The sequence below is a fragment of the Manacus vitellinus genome, unplaced genomic scaffold, assembly GCF_001715985.3.
Source record: "Manacus vitellinus isolate BGI_N305 unplaced genomic scaffold, ASM171598v3 scaffold_5_pilon, whole genome shotgun sequence".
Taxonomy (NCBI): domain Eukaryota; kingdom Metazoa; phylum Chordata; class Aves; order Passeriformes; family Pipridae; genus Manacus; species Manacus vitellinus.
Window position 1 is genome coordinate 1,170,243 of NW_021940682.1, and position 17,330 is coordinate 1,187,572.

The 17,330-nt window shown below is 40.5% G+C and overlaps 1 protein-coding gene across 1 annotated transcript; it reads left to right on the forward strand.

Annotated features, from left to right (window-relative positions):
• The first annotated feature begins 5,534 nt into the window (after positions 1–5,534).
• On the forward strand, positions 5,535–10,874 carry MGST1 (microsomal glutathione S-transferase 1). The gene is made up of 3 exons (XM_029963622.1): positions 5,535–5,697; positions 7,754–7,848; positions 10,259–10,874. The coding sequence occupies exons 1-3, from the start codon at positions 5,572–5,574 to the stop codon at positions 10,503–10,505; spliced, it is 468 nt and encodes a 155-aa protein (XP_029819482.1). The 5' UTR covers positions 5,535–5,571; the 3' UTR covers positions 10,506–10,874.
• The last annotated feature ends 6,456 nt before the right edge of the window (positions 10,875–17,330 follow it).

Genomic DNA, 17,330 nt, shown 5'->3' on the forward strand with positions numbered 1-17,330 from the left:
GATATGACCACTCCCGTGTTTTGTGGAGACTGTATCCTTTTCTCTCACTGCTTGTTGGTCACCACTGCCTGTGAATGGTCACTTAAATCACAAGCTATTGTTTCTGTCTCACAAATGAGCACCTGAAACTCTGAAAAAAATGCCAAATTGCGATACTGAGAACTGTTGTCCTCTTAACAGTGGCATGAATAAAAGGGGTGGATGGATGAACACTGCTCTTTTGGAGCTAGAAGCTCAACCAAAAGGCAGCTTAGACGCTGAGCTATACCCAGCAGAGACTGTTCCCGACTGAAGAAAAAGATCCTTTCTTGCTGTTTTTGAAGCAGTTCCCCAGAGAAACCAGGCAGCAGCTTGAGATCTTCTGAAGCAGAAGTGTGTGAATCACAGCGAAATTACACAGGTGTCAACACTTGATATAGTGAAAGTTCTCCCAAACCAGAACGTGTAGGTTTTAATGGAGTAGCACAAAAACTGACTCTGGCCCGTTATACTAAACATTCCATTCGGCATTTAAACAGCACTTCAGATTTTGAGACAAAACATGGACTGAATATTAGTGTTCATTATTTGTTTTTCTCTGCAAAGCATTGGTTCATTTCATGCAGGAGGCATAATTTGTCAATTTTACTTGAAGAAAGCACTAATTTATATTATCAAGGGGATGGTGAGCAAAACCTTGAGGTATGGTGAAAATGTACTGTCAGTGCCTTCTTTACCACTCTAATTATGGTAAATAAATGGAGCCAGGGAAGGAGACAGGATTGGAACAAGGCTGATCAATATATACCTATCCCTTGCCCTCCCTGCAGTTAAAATAGAATGATTGCACTTATCTGGCCTTCTTGGGGAGTATCTATTCCTTGCTGGAGGTTAAATGAAAAACTCTTTTATTCCTACTTTTATGCTGACCCTAAACTCATGTCCTGATTCTACTGTCTCTGGCTATATGGGTAGTTCTTCAAGTCGATGGGAAAATTGTCATGAAAAAGGGTTGCTCACATGAATGAGGTTTGCAAGATCAAGCCCTTCATGATCAGCATAACCCTGGGCACTGGGCTGATATGGCATCCCTGATTTACAAGAGTAATCCCATTAATATCCAAGGGACAATTCACATGAGTAAGGACTGTAAGAATGGGCCCCTCAGGAGCAACTATCACCAGTTATGTATCCAACCTCACTTAGATCACAGCAGTTTTCAAATGTTCTACAGGCACTTTATGCTGCTACTGAACCTTGAGAAGCAAATAGACCTTGAGCACAAGTTAATTTCTGCTTTACTGACTATTGGGCCCACTTTGCACTCTTCTGAGACTCTTCCCTCGAAGAGGCTAGGAACCTGAACCTTTTAAGTGGTTCAGTGTCTGCAAGAAATCTTGGTTTCTTTTCTTGTTTCTTGCCCCCCCACCTATCTTTCTTTATTTTTTTCTTTAATTCTGTCTTTTTTAATTTTCTTGTCTTTCTCCTTTTCTCTTTTTGTCCTTTTATCTAATTTTCTCTTATGTTATTTCCTTTCTTCTTTTTCCATGTTTTCTATTTTCCTTTTTTCTTTATTCATTTTTCGTCTTTTCTTTTTATCCCTTCTCTTATCTTCCTTCACCTTCCCCTTCCTCTTCTTCTTTCTTTTCTTTCTTTTTATATTTGTCTCTTTATTATTTTTCTTTTTTCCTATTTTTCTTTTTTTTTTTTTTTAATTTTCTTTCTCTTTCCTCCTTCCATCCTCTTCCCCCTTCCTTCCTGACCTCTTCCCTTCCTCATATCTTCTTACCTGTACCTTCCTCAGAATTAGGTGAATTCAAAGACAGTAGGAAAAAATTAACAAGGTGTTGGCCTCAAAATTCAAAGACTGAGAGTATAGCAGCTTTCCCAATTTCAGAAGTGTTTTTTTAAAGTCACATAAATCTATCTGAATTTCTAAAATCTGTAAAACTGGAATGTGAAATCCAAAGAAAAACATGAAATCTGTAGAATTTCTAGCTATGTTTCTGCTTCTTTTTATATCCTACCTACAACTAATGAAAAAAACCTCTTTCCTGGTTTCCCAGTGTTTCCAGGTGTAGTTCTGAGAACAGTGTATAAATCAATTACCAGCTTTTCTTCTCAGGTATAATAATGTGTATTTAGTTTAACTGTTAACTCAATAGGTTTATCTGCTTTTTAAACTGACTTTGGATATGGATTAGAATGTCAAACAAACAAAAAGGTGGTAATAGAAGATAATTATAGTTTTCTTTCAGTAGCATTAATCACACTATGTGACTGTGATATGTGCTAGGTGTCGTAAAAAAATTTACGAAGATACAATTCCTGCCTTGAAGTAAGTTATGAGCTGCAGAAATGCTTCCATGTTGTTTGAAATGGAAATCTGCTCCCTGGGATGGACCCATGCTCATGTGAATTGTTTTGTTGACTTCAGCAGAAATACTATTTGCTGTGTCCTTAGTGAGAACAAAGGCTGTTGAACCCAACTTCTAAAAACAGACCTGATACTACAGTTCCTGCTCAAACAAGTTCTTGTTGTGTTTTGTAATTTATAAGAAGAGTCACGCAGGTATTTAACAGAACGTGAAGCACAGAAGTAACACCAATGAATGCTGAAGACATGCACCTAAGCCCAGGTTTTTTTCATAATGATGCAGCTTTAAAAATTGTCTCCCCTTCTGCCTCTACGCACATCTTTAGGATTACTTCTGAAATCTTTATTGGACACCTGAGTACATGTATCTCTACCTTCTTCAGTCCAGTTTATCATGAGCTGCTCAGTCACAAGTCCAGTTATGAGGAGGAGTGGTGTGGGAATAGCATAAGAAATATAACAGCATTCTGAAGAAGCAGAGGGAAGTTCAGACACCAGGGTTCCTCCTGTCAGGACATTCTAGCACACCGGCAGGCAAAGCCTGTGGCCAGCTGTGAAGTTCCTTTATTTTCCGTCACACCTTGCACAGCAACGTGGTGCACGTGGAACAGCACCGACGGCTTGGCAACACAAGCATTTTTACATACTTTTCCTTTGGTAGAAGGTCAGATCCACCAGAGCAATGCAGGGGCCGAAGCGCTGATTATTTTAGGTGTTTCACACAGTTTTTAGGTAACTTCAGGAGTTTGCACAATCGCTGCACGTGGCGTGTCACCACCCACAGTTGTTTGGCTTCCCCCCCCCCCCCCCCCTCTAAAACCAAGGGTGTTCGGACAGGAGGGCTTTTCCTTGCTTGCTTTTCGCGGTTTTTACTTCTCTCTCCCCCAGGTACCGTTCGCAGGGTCTCGGCCTGATCTGCCCTTTGACACCGCGCGGCTGCGGGAGGGGACAAGCGGCAAGGCGGCCGGGATCGGGATCGGGATCGGATCGGGATCGGGATCGGGATGGGACCCGCCCCGCCGCCCGGCGGGGCGAGGCGGGGCCAGGCCGGTCTGTGGAGCCGAGGCCGGGCGGGAGCGGCGGGAAGCAGCGGGGCTCGGATCGCCGCGGGGACGGGCGAGGTGCGTGGGCGCTGCGCGGGGGCGGCTCCCGGGGCCGCTTCTCCCACCGCCGCCATCCGGAGCGACCCCCGCCGGGGTGCGGGAGCCGGGGGGGGCGCGGGGGCCGGGCTGTCCTTAGGATCGCTGGTGGGGGGGGGGGGCATCTCCCCGCGGGGCCGGGGCTCCTCTGGAAGCGGAGCCTGAGCGCAGCGCTTGGGGAGAGGGCCGCGTTTTTAAACACGCACAAAAAAACGCGCTCCTGTCGCTGCCCGCGGGACACGCTCGGCGGGAGCGGCCGAGCGATCTGTGCCCTTCCGACCCTGCCAGACACGTGTTTTGCAGAGCTCTGCTATTATTATTATTATTACTGTTATTATTATTACTACCCAGCTGTTTGTAATCTTGCCGAGCATATCTCGGCGTAAAAGCCCCGCGCTGTTTTAGAACGTGGCGTTTATTTCTTTCGCGTTTCTGCTCGTGTTGTTGAAATCACGAGTTCTCCGGTTTGCTTTCGTTTCGTATCGAAGGCGTTGGGGGCGCTCGGAGAGGCCAGCCCTGCCTGCAGCCAGGGAAAAATGAGTAGATGTGTGGTTCGGAGGCGCTGCTGAACAATTTCTCACGGCCTTGCAGCATTTTGGGATGTCTTTTCAGCATGGCTTTAACATCCAGTAATGAAAAACGCTCTGACGCCATGGATTTACTTTCCTTTTGTTGTGTGAAACTGCGTGCGCTTTCTGCTGAGAGAAGTTAAAAGATACAGTTTCTGCCAGGGTTTATCTTGTGAACTGTGCTGTAACGTGAGAAGAGAGAGTTACACTGTATTTCCCATCGTCCCTAGACCCCGTGATAGGCCCGGTGACCCAAACGCAGTTGTAGAAAGGATGAAAGAGGGAGCAGAATCCCATTAGCACAGCAGACAGGTCCTGGCAAGGCTAGATTTGTTTTCTCTGAGCAAACTGCTGCTTACTTCCACCCTGCCCACTTTCTCACCCGGGGTGTGCCTTTAGAGCAAGTCTTCTAGTGCTCTCTGCTCATCTAGTTGCCCTTGTTTGGCAATAGCTGTCAGTGACTGTGCTAAAAGCAATGTGAGGGGTTGTTAGAACTGTAATCAAGTTAATATTAACCTTTTTATTCCTATTGTTAAACTTATATCACAGGAAAGAACTTAACTATAACAAAAAGTTCGTTTATTTTCGTCTCTAACACATACTAATTTTATGGATTCCTAGTCACTAAATGCATGGTTAAAGCACTTGGTGAGGCAAAAGCCTTGTTCTGTGCAGAGAAAAAAATTAATATGCAAGGAGACATGTTTTTTTCTTTTTATGTGCTCCTCACCACTTCTTAACTTTATGGTGTTGATAAAAGGTACTCCTTCCACAGGATTGTGGGTTTGGTATGGTCTCATTGGAAAGAGACTTCATTAGCTTAAACCTCCCATGATAAAAGCAGAAATAGTTCTCTCCTTTTTTGTCATTACAACTTAATCTTTGCCCGTGAATCATGCTAAAAGCAATTTTTAAGAACAAGGTCTTAAAGGAGAAAAATGCATGTTTAACTCAGTTTGATTACAAGTTATTGTTGGGTAGAAAGATATTGGTTAGTTTAAAAGCTGAAGTGCAATTATAATTGTGATATTTTAAAAAAAAGGCAACACTAATTTTCCTCTTCACATACTGTAGAATTCATAGTATTGTCACACACTCTACCCTGGTAACTGCTTAAGGAAATGCACTAGTTCAAATGAATTGGTGTAAAATTGTCCTAACTCCTTGTGTTATTTCAAAATGGTACTAATTTCTGTGACTTAAATGTTGTTTCTGCCACTACATTAAATATTCTGGTGGTGGTTTGTACTTTGACAGTTTACTAAGCAGTTACAATGGAAGCAACATATTAAATAATCTTAAAGTTTTATATTATGGCCATTGTGAAAATAAACAGAGGAAAGATTGTTTGAAAAGAAACTTTTTCCACAGTGGCAAAATTGTGCTGCCATTGCTGTGATGCTGAGAACCAAGGCTATTCTGAGGATGTTGTTGTCAGAACTTTGGATTGCAATGATGTTAGCCTAACTTTAATGTTTTCTAAAGGTCGTCTGTGAGAAGTGGAGAAATGGCCAAATCGACCCAGTTAGCTGACAATGAAGTCTTCAGGGCTTATGCCACTTATGCAGCTATTGTTCTTCTGAAAATGATGCTGATGAGTCTTATAACAGCATACTACAGGATGACAAGAAAGGTAGGAATTTGGGAATACTGTCTGGTAGAATAAATTGAAATTTCTATCGAAATACAGAAACGTCACGTGTTTCTTTTCAGCTTTCAAAACTGCTGCTATTCGTTGTCTTCCTCCTCCTTCTTCTAAAAATATTCTGAGTTTGGCATACTGGTGTCCTGTTGGTCTCAAATGGATAATATCTTTAACCTAATAATGAGATAATTATGAGACTGTATCTTATAGTTGTATTTGACTAACCCTACCCTTGTAAAATATTTCTGTTATTTTTAAATAAAAGTTTTTCAGATCTATAATTTCCACTGTCTTCTGCAGAAAGCTCCTGTCCAGGGTACCCGATTTATAAAGCAAATAAAGTGTGATATGGAGCCATATTACATGAATAACCAACTACTGAGGGTCAGAAGAGGGAGTAGATTTTTATGCAACTATAACCCTTTAATCCAGTAATTCTAAAGCTTTCTATGCTCCCTAATTGTTTTAACCTTCCCATTGCAGGTAGGTCGTTATCTAAAAAACCTGAAATTGTTTCTAGCATGAGAGACAGGCTGAAAATTTACATGGATTGTTGTGTAGGTTAGATAAGAACATGAAACATCCACTGAGCTTTACTAAATATTGCAGAAGATAATCTGTCTTAGAATAGAGTGCTTATGGGAAGCCTTGTGTTGTGTTTGCCCTGTTCCTGATCTTCTCTAGGCATCTGCTCGTGGTCACTGTTGGAAACACTTGCTCCTGGGCTGAAAGAGCCCTGAGTTTGCCTCCATGTTCTTGTGAGATCTGCTTCTGCAATATGGTGTGTGCTTCAAGGATTTTGTTGCAGTCCTTTTACTGAAATGCTGCTTTTTTGTTCTTGCTGGTCACAAGAAAACCCAGCTTGAACCACTCTGTTGTTCATGAGTTCCTAAAAGCACAGCGTTTGAGCTGCTGCTGGTTTCTAATGGCTCTTAAGGTCTTTGGTGCAGGTGAAAATTTAGTAGAGCACAAAGCCTGTCCTGTGTGTTCAAAACAGGAGCCATATGTTTGTGTCATAACCTTGCTTCCTTTTGCACATCAGCTGTAGTGGACCTATATGTGGATCCAGTGGAGTCCTGTATTAATGCTGATATCATGTTATGATCCATGTGGGTGCAGGTTACAGCAGGACCTTCATTAGTTTGGAATTTTTGGGTTTTTTTGACAGTAATATTACAACCAGAAAAATTAGTACTAATAGTTTTCTATTTGATATAAAAAAAGTCTTTAAAATGCTTAGAAAAAACGGAGGAAAGCAGTTAGTGGAGCAAGAGAGGGTATAATGTTGCTGATACTGTTAATATGTCTCTAGAATTTTGAGGCTGTGGATATTTCACAGATAGGGATCAAGGCTGCCCTAGAAAGCAATCATGTAGCTCTCCTAAAATTAAAAGATTTTCTTGACTTACATCTTCATAGCCTGGACAGTCTGCAGAACCTGTGTTACTACATGTATCAGCAAGGAGAGATCTACTGCAGTCTGCACTACCTGGATTAAATGTTGTTTTCAAGTAGTGTTTTGCAGTATTTGGGGATAATAATGGGTCATATAAGTGGAAGAATTTGTACCTAAGAGGAAAGGGAGAAACTTATTTGCTCATAAATGAGGTTGGGAGTAAGATTCTTGGATGCTATTGCTGTATAAACCTCTGAAGAAGGAAGGCATCCAAAAGGCCTTTCAGATAATTTGTCAGGAATGGTGGAAAACAGACTTGGGTAGTACAGACCTTCTCCCTTCCAGGGGCCTACATTCCTTCAGCCCACTGGCATTACTTCAGGCTTGTCCCATCTTACCAGAAGGCTTTATCTACATGCATAAATTGCATTATATTAATGTGCCAGCATGCAAGCTATATGCAGGCTGTGCTTAAGAAAGCAATAATGCAGTGGTGAATGTTCTGCTATTCCCTGTGCATTTAACCTGAGGTAAGTTATGTGAGGTTATAGAAGCATTGGTTAAAAGAGTGGCCTTTATAGCGAGCTGCCTTGGCTGGATAAAACATTTTGGCTTTTAATGTCTCTTGTGTGCTTCTGTTTGAAACAGGCATTTGTGAACCCAGAAGATACAGCATCGTTTGGAAAAGGTGACAATGCCAAGAAATACCTGAGGACTGATGCAGATGTCGAACGTGTGCGCAGGTATTGCAGAGGAGTCTTTAAAAGCTATTTTAAGTAGCAGAATAATACTAAACCAAGGAATTAATTTCGCCCCTTTCTCTCTGGCAAGCCTGTGGATGTTTTGTGTTGCTTTGTGTAGTAATCTAATACATTAATTAGTTTAAATGAACAAACCATTCCACATTCAAGTGGTCAACGTGCATGCTAAAAATGATAAGCCATTGTCTGGTTATAATAACTAACTCTTGGGTAGTGTCCTGTATGCATGGGGGAAGGGGTGAGAAGATTGTAAAATATGACCATAAGTTGATTTAATATGAAGCAGTGTCCATTCAGGTTAAATTGGCCTTCTGTCTAATTTGAACACCAGTTGGAGTAGTTACATTTTTTCCTAAAGTGTAAAGGAAATAACAGGGGAAGGAGGAGTAAAATTATGTTAAAGCCATGGAACTCCAGAGTTGTAATGAGAGCTTTAATCTGGCAGATTGTACAGAGTGGGAGGCAGAACCTGTGCTCTTTCTGCCAGATTGAATCGAGGTCGCTCACTCAGGAGTACAGGAGAGTTGACCAGCCTTCTGCTCTCAGTAGGATGGCAATGTGCAACCTGCATTTTGTGTATTTTCTTTTGTAAAATCCATGGCAGAATGTAAACTGTATTTCAGTGTGTTAAATACTGCAGCTTATTTAATTGCATTCAGCCGATGGCAAAATTTTCTGTTGCCAAAATCTCAACTTTTGAGATGCTGTTTGATACACCTGTGCTAACAAGGAAATGGAGTGCTTTCCATATGATAATTCCTTAATGAAGCTAAATTTATTTTTATGGCAAAAACTTGAATGTGAATGAACTCTTCTCATTTAAACAAGCAGTAGGGAAGATCTTGAAAGTATGTACCAGCTCTGATTTAAGAACTGCATCCTTGCAAATGATGACTGTGGTTTCATGAAATATATTTCTGTATGTGTCTTACAGATTAAAATCTCTAAAAGAAGAGTCTAATCACAGTGTGATGTAAAGATGCTCTGCTCTTTCCTTTTCTGCCCCTGAATAGTTCAGGAAGTTGTTGCTTAATTTGCTGGATGTTACATAAAAATGGAAACTTTTTGGTGAGGGGTAATCCCTTCCTATTTGTAAATTCTAAAAGTCCAGCTAAGTTGAGACTAACTTTATGACCAGATGCCCATTTAACTCAGACTGTTATATTAGAAAAATGACAACTTACTCAGTCATTTACAGAGATTAGATTTTTAAAACACTGTGTTATCAAATCCTGTGTTTCTGTTTTGCAGAGTTTTTCATACATCCCCAGACTTAGTAAGTCAACTTGGTTCTAGTTACTCCACTGGTGTTGAAGCATCCATATTTTCCTCTCAGCAGTGGTTCTTAATAGAAGTGTACTGTATTTTGCAAGCTTCTTAGCAACAGATAATGCTGCATAGATTTAGAATGGTTTCTCTCCTGTATAAGTGACTGGAATGTGTTCTGTTTATGGGTATAGGGAAATGATTACTTTCTTCAGAGTACTTTTTGGGGGAACAAGAATTAAAAAGCTGGAGGGCTATGTTTCCTTGTAATGATAAATAGATTTAAAAGGCAGCTGTAAGACAGAGCCATGTTCTGATTCCAGTTGGCTCTGAAATATGACATAATTAGTAAGGCTTAGAGATCGTTTCAATCAGTAAATTTGGCTGAAAGTACAATTTATCTAAAGAAGTGAAGTAACATAGGAAGGTTTAGGAAGGGGTGTGAAAGAATACTTCAAGATATGGAGTTCAGTCTCAACACATTTTTAGTAAATTATGTTATGGTTTCAAAATTTCAAACATTTTTTCAGCTATTTTAGTGCTTAGAGTGAAGAAAATGAACGAAAAGCGTAACTGTCACACCTGTTAGATATTCAAAAATAACCTTAAAGATGATTGAACTTCATGGAGATTTGATAGAGTGGTTCATATGTAGATATTTCATATTTTCTTTACAGAGACCACAAACTGAGTTTGTGGGATTGGAATAGACCATTGGGCCATGAAGTCCAGTAGTTTTAGTCACAGTCATCCATCCATCAGCTGATGTTCTATTGAGAGAGGCTACAAGAAAATAACAGCTCTCTCTGTTCTTCCCTGACTTTGCATTCTTGTGCACCCAGGTGCACTCATATACCTCATGTAAGTCTCTTAATATCCCCAAGATCCAGGGAGAAAACTTAAGACCTTTCATACAGAAGGTCAGAAGCAAGAGAGACCAGAGGGATGTCAGGTGAACAAGCCAAAATTGTTTCAGTAGCTGGATAGAGTCCCCACTGCAGAGGAAGCAGAGTTGTGTTAGGGCCTGAACAGTAGCATGCTCTGAAGATGCTGAAAAAATAATGAGGCTTGAAGTGGTTTATTCAACAGAATGTAACACTGTAAAAAACTTTTCTTCTTTCTCCAGAGGCCACCTGAATGACCTTGAAAACATTGTCCCCTTTGTTGGCATTGGACTGCTGTATGCCCTTAGTGGCCCTGAGCTGTCCACGGCCTTGCTGCATTTCAGGATCTTCACTGGGGCGAGGATCCTTCACACTTTTGCATACTTGATCCCTCTTCCCCAGCCTGGCAGAGGTTTGTCTTGGGCAGTTGGCTATGCAGTGACCCTCTCGATGGCATACAAAGTGCTGAAGACAGTGCTGCTCCTGTAGCAGAGTCTTGGCTGCTCTGTACGATTCGACATTCCACACAGAGTTTGCAGCGGTGTGTGGTGGTGCCCTGACTGAGCCAATATGAGTCTTCTGTGGTGACTGGAATTCTTTTCTTTTAAAAGAAGCTTTTCATTCCTGTTCAGAAATGTTTCTTTTAGGAGGAAAAAGAATCTTTCTCCCTGTATTCCCTGTTCATGCCTTCCATTGCCGAATGCTAGATTGGATGTTCCCTTTGCAATTTGTCAAGTGCTTACAATTCTAAACATGTGATGATGCTGTATTGATAGAATGTGTGATAATTTTCTACAGATGCACTATTTTTGGCTGTAGCTCTGAAGTCTAAATCAATAAAGACAAGGTTTAAAAAAAGCCTGTTTGTATTTTCGTTTTCATTTTGACTCTTCTCACTGCAGCCAGCAAATAGCATGTCACTGTGTATCAGGAAGAGATTCCAATCATACAGTTCTTTGAAGAATGCTTACCTTAATAATAAGATAAAACCAGTAATGCTAGGCTTGTTGTAAAAAGTCTTTGATGAAAGTGTTGTTTGTATAATCCACTTTGGGATTAAAAAACATAAACTGTTGCAGCTCCATTTCTTTCAGTTGAATAGATTAAAAAAAAAAAAAAGAAAATATTTGGGCTAAATTCTCTTTGGACATACTGGTGAAAATTTGAAGTAATTATTTTTGTTGAAATTACTGCAAACTTAGTTTTCCTGACTGGATAAAGTCTAGACCCTTTGTAGAAGTTTGGTTTTGTTTTTGAATGAATTCAGCATAAAATGAGTGACACTTGCAAATGTAGATATCAGGTAATTCACATGTGTATATGTAGTTAGTGTTTTGTGTCATACTGTCCTAAACATGTTGCTGATGGGAAGTTTCGCTCTTTGCTTGCGTCTTTCTATGATGTGTTAATTTGAAATGCTTTCTTTACAGACTTTTCCTGAGGGGAGTTTTGTTTGTTTATTTGTTTTGTTTAGTTTGCTGAGTTTTGTTTTGGTTTGATTCGTTTTTTTTGGTAGCTGTGTGTTAAATAACAGCACAGATTTCAAGGAAAAGAAGTCTCCATATCCAGTGAGATGGTCATTGATACGTTTTAAATGGCAGAAGTCAGGACACAACACATTTGATTTGCTTTCCTACCCCAGGGATGGCCCAGACAGGAGCTGCAGAGTTCTCTCTACCACCTCCATATGCCAAAGACTTTGTTTTGCTTTTTGCATAGGAGAAGTAGTTGTACTGCAAGAAATAATACTGGAGGGCTTACCTATCTAACCACAGTTGTGAGGTGGAATTTGGTGCAGTGCTATGTTAGTCTGCAGCTGAGAAGGGTAGCAGCAGGATTCAGGAAGGGTGCAGAGAAAGAATTTTTATTGCAATTCAAGTTTAAGTCATGTCTGCTAAAGAAGAGAGCGTGGGACTTGAAATCAAGAAGTTAACATTGATTTACCAAAAGTTAAATCTAAGTAACAAGTAACAAAATGCAGAGCTGCATCCTCTAGAAGGAGGATGCTTAAGAGAGGAGGATTAAAGACAAAGCATTGTGGAGCTTTAACTCCTGACATGGCAGAGTATGCACATGTCAGCACCTCTGGGTTAGCAGAGACTCCAGTGGGAAATATGAGCTTTCGTGTTTCTTCTCTTTTTCCACCATTTTCTACCTGTTCCTTCTTCCTCTGCTCGCTCTTTATTGGATTTTGACACAGCTACCTTGGATGGTATCGTTGTGAGAAAGGCCATCAGCTCTTCCAGCTTAAGAAGGACTAGTGATGGAGGGTGAAGGAGTGAGGGTGCAGCCTTGAACTGTGGCCCAAACCAGCTGTTGTTGCAGTCAACCTGCCAACTCAGATTGTGTCTACTCGGTCTCTGTCTATTCTTGCTTCCTTATATCATGATAAAGCTGTATTTCCCTCACTGCTTTGTAGCTTGCCTCTTTTTCTGAGCTGTATGTCTTTCTATCCATTCAAAACAAAGGGGAAGTAGCCACCACGCAGAGGGACCCATTTTAAATTCAGCAGCAGAGTGAGTCCTCTCCTTTAGCATCAAAAAAGCTCTTCTGACAAGTGTAGTTGTCATTCCCAGACATATGCAGGAACGGCATTTTTAACTCCTTTTGCATCAAATTTCTGTATGGAAATCTCATTCTGAAGAGAAATACCTGGAGCCTGTCTTTATTTCTGTGATCTTACATTTGAAACAAAACTAGTTTTAAATCCTTTCCATTTGCTCGGTGGTTTCAAAGCCCTGAACATACACTCGCTATGTGCTGAGAAGTAGAAAAGATAAATGGAAACCCTTAGAAATACCTAGAGTGATTCAATATTATTCTGTGTTTCTCTTGCATTTATTTTAAACCTATATTTTATTTTCCTCTGCTCCCACAAATACCATCTGTGCATCTGGGCGGGGTACGTGCTCAATCTGGGAACTGTGCCTTACCAGATTCAGTCAAACTCGGAGTGCCAGCTCCACATAAGTGTGTTGAAGTGGTCCTTGTCAAACAGCTCTTGCATTTCTCCTGTCCATGCCCTCGGGAGGTGCACTCTACCTGTTGTACAGCTGTTAATTTTAAAAGGTTAGCATATTTCAGGAGAACTAGCAGAGGAAAAAGGGTGTATTAGTTGAATTTATTACTGAGCTGGAGTGAATTTTCACCTTTTAAAACATGCACATGTAGATTTCACACTGCTATTGCCAGGTCCTGTTACAAAATCATTAAATGAAGTAATCTCTAACTGATGAAGCAACTGGCTGTTATCAGCAGGTATGCTGCCTTTGACCTGGTTGGTGAAAGTACAGAAAGGGCTAGTCCATGGGAGACATCTGAAGAGGTCAAACTATCACCTTCTGTGCTTCATTTCTGTTCATTATGCCTGTTATTCCCACCACTAATCTTAGGTGACTGGAGAAACTTACAGGGTTTCTTCTCTCTGCTCATTATTCCTGGTGTTTTGTGTTCTTCTCCCAAGTACTTTGTGTATCTTTGAAGTGGCTCTAATAGTTGACCATGAAGCACTTCAAAATACCAGCTAATATAAGGTGACCTGGTTAGCTGACTTCATCTCTGTGTGAATTTAAAGGGATTCTTTGTTTTCAGAAGTGTAAATGTAGGCAATTCCCGGGTTTAATTTTTGTTTGTTTGGGTAAATGCTTATGTACCTTTGGCCAAAATGACTCTGTCCTGGTACATGATACTCTGTCCATGATACATTAAAATGTTTCCTTGAATTTTCAGAAACAAGTGTGTATCTGAACTTCACTGCCTTCAAGGTATTTATTTCAGGAAGTTGGGTCAGTTGTTTCTGAAAGTGATGGAATTGCCTGTCACCAAAATACAGGAAAAGAAAAGCCTGGGCTCTGAATTCAAATCACTTGGGGCTTTTGAAAAATTCTAGTTGCTTGAAGCCCACTGTGGTCATGTACTCTGTGCTTAGCTGCATTTCTTCCTAGTTATTTACAGAAACAAATTCAATCTAGATTTTTGGTGGAAAATGCTTATAACGTAAGCCCTTCCTAAAAGCAAAACATAAAAAGCAAAACTTTTACAATACCCTTTTTAAAGGGTTGTCTGTTACTATTCAAGCTATCAGAGTTTTCAGTTCAAGGTTGAAGTTTAGGAAGAACTTTTCTCTGTTCCAAACAGTTGTCCTGCCAACTGAGATGGCACATCAAGTGCTCTGTGAAAGGTTGTATTGACAGGCATTAAAATACTCTCATGATTAAATATCTCTGGCTGTTGGACACTTAGAAGTCTAATACCTCTTTGTGATTCACTTTAAGTAATACTCAGACTTCCAAATCTCGATTAGTAACTTCACTCATAGATTTGGAAGGCTAAAATAGATCATTAGCTCCTTCAGCCTGACCTCTAGTGGAAAAGTTGCCATGGAATTGGCTGCCCTTCTGCTGAGGTTAGTTTAATCACAGCATGACTTCCAGGAAGGTATGTGATCCTCATTCAGAGACTTTGGGAGGTAGCCATTGATTCTATGACACTGTTTCTCTATGGAATACTGGAATATGTTCCTGCTAAACTTAAGCTTTAAAACCAGCATAGGTTGTTTTTGTTGGCTTTGTTTGTTTGTTTGTTTTTTAATTGAGGCAGTTCTTATTGCAGGGCAAGGAGGAATATGAAATATTTTAGTCAGAAGCGTTCCTCCCGCAAAACACTCTTTACTACTCAGAAAAAAGAAAAATTTAGAGCCTCTTTCCACATGTAAAAACATACTGCTCTTCTGCTTTAAAGGTAGGCGTGAGAAATGCAAGGCATAATGCCTGAAGTTTTTTTCTGTATGGAGATGATAACTGAGCATTCTTAGGAATATGTTGTGGTGAATATGCACACACTGGACTCTGTTCTGCACAAATGCTTGCAGTGTACAAAGCTGTAACCACAATTGTGTGCCATAAGTTCTGTAAGTAGCACTACAGCGATGGAGGGCATCCCTTCCTAGCCTGGAGTGAAGTGTCTTGAAGTGGATGCTTAAAAAACCGTGGAAAATGGCATCTCCAGCATGCTTTCTTCAAAGCCTACTGAGCTGTAACATGGGCAAGGGAATGGTGACTTCTATTAACTAGTCAGCTCCATTCCTTGACACAGCATTTCCAAGTACTGACCTGCATGCCAGGTGGCTGCATTTGCCGTGGAAACACATTTAAAAGTAATTTACTTTTATACATTAAAGGACATTATTTAGCAGTGGCCATATGATCTCCACAACTGAATACTTTTACGCTTAGTTCCTTGCTAGTGGACCCCAGTGCACATCACCACTGACAGCATCTTTCTTGTATTCTACATCTCATATGTGCTGGTGAACTTGGAGAGAGCTTAAGAAGGCGAAGTTCAAAGAAACCTGTCTTTTTATTACAACAACAAACAAACAAACAAACAGACAGAAACAAACAAAACAAGACAAAAAGAAGAGTGTTTGTCTCATGGGTACTGCTTGTCCGGTGAGAGGGAATAAATTCAGAAGGTAGTGTCAGTACTGCAGACCTGCAGAAACAGTAAGGTGGGGGGAAAAAAAAAAGGAGAACTGAAAGGAGGGAAATGCTTTAATGATAGCTTAGCACAGCATCAAGGAGCAAACTGGATGAGGACTAGTAGATGAATTGTTGTAAGAGAGGTAGGTAGCTTCCTGCCTTATAGAACTGCTTTACTGTAATATTTAACAATGTTTTTCCTTGTGTATGCAGTCATTAAATATCTGCAAAGAGGATTAAAAATACCTCAAATCAGGATGAAGAAGACCCACAGGTTGGTTAATTAATTCTGTTTAATCAGTTGCCTCTTAAGGCATGTGTGGCACATGCAGTGGGAGGTGAGAGTTGACATTGTGTGACTATGAAGAATGGCCTATGAAACTTCCCCCAAAATGGAATCACACCTACAACATGGAGAGGATTATTATTTTTTTGCATGGAAAGTCATATATGACACTTGTTTTCAAATTCTTGGAAAAGAGTCCTTTTTCACTGCAATACATTAGTGGAAATCAAAAGGACCTTCAGAAGGGTGAGTTTGGGACCTGTGCAGGAAGGGCTCAGCTCTGTAGGTTGCCCCACGTTTCTTGGAAGAAGTTCTGAGCTTCACATCTCTTTAACCCTACCTGTATGAGCTGTAGGGATTAGTGTATGTGGAATTGCCACAGAAGTGCTCAAGGTAGGTTTAGATCCTTAATCTCTAGGTGTCTAAGAGACCTATATAATTCCCATAAAGGTAGAACTTCATCTGCTTCCTCTTTTGATAGAAAATGGCAATAAAAAGTCAGTTTTCCTCAAAGAGGAGTGTTCTAATGTGGATGACTGCCTCATTTATTTAATGCTGGGCATCTGTGCAACACAAAGTCGTTTGCTATGGGATTTTGACATCAAACCTGTGAGGAGGTGTGGTCCACCTTGCAGGCTGCATTTCTCAGAGAGCTGGGCTGGCAACTTATGTACTCTTCGTGTGAGTGTCCCTTCTGTACTCTTAAAGGGGTGTTTTCATAAGTAAGGCTCAGTTTGTTGAGAATACTCTGGTACTAGAGTTACCTGGGACCATGCAGCTCATGCTACTCAACTCTTCTGTTGTCTCTCCAGCAATTTGTTGTTTGCTGTTGGTCTTTCCTTGTCTTCAGCTGGGAGAATGGTCCATTGCTGCTGATCTGCCTTGTTAGTTGACAGATGGCTTATTCCACTAATTTTTCATGAGTACTGCAGGATGATTATGATAAAATATTCACTGCTAGTATAAGTGATAAGCACTAAATCTTATAGTTTGCTCACTGGGTGAGTGTTCAGAGGTTTTGTCAAACTGGAATGTAATTTCAGTTGATGCTCAGGCCTTGACTGGAGTTTGACATACCTGTGTACTTTCAAGGTAAGTGAAGTTAGTTCTGTGGGTCCTCTTGGTTTTCCTCAGGATTATTTTGCAAGTGAAAGCTGGGATGCAGTTTCTTCTTTGAGTCTGGGGTTCTATGGTGGTATTGTGTGATTATGGCACTTTCGTTTAGATTCACTTCATTTCGAGGAATCTGATGTCCTTCAAACAAATCAGACTTATTAGAAGAACGACTGTTAATTCTCCTTTTGGTTCGTTTCATCTTTGTGCTTTGACCAAATGCATCTTAGTTACATTATTCCAATTGTGAATGACAACGTGTTAGAAAAGAATAAAACGGCCAGATTTTTCCTTTCTGTAATTTTAGTCTTCCCTTCGACCTTTCTTCATTCCTGATGAGAAGCCAGTGGTTCTCTCAGATCCATGGGCATGGATCCTTCTGCTCAATCATAATTTCACGCATGGTACCACTAGATGTCCCTCTTTGGCTTTTTT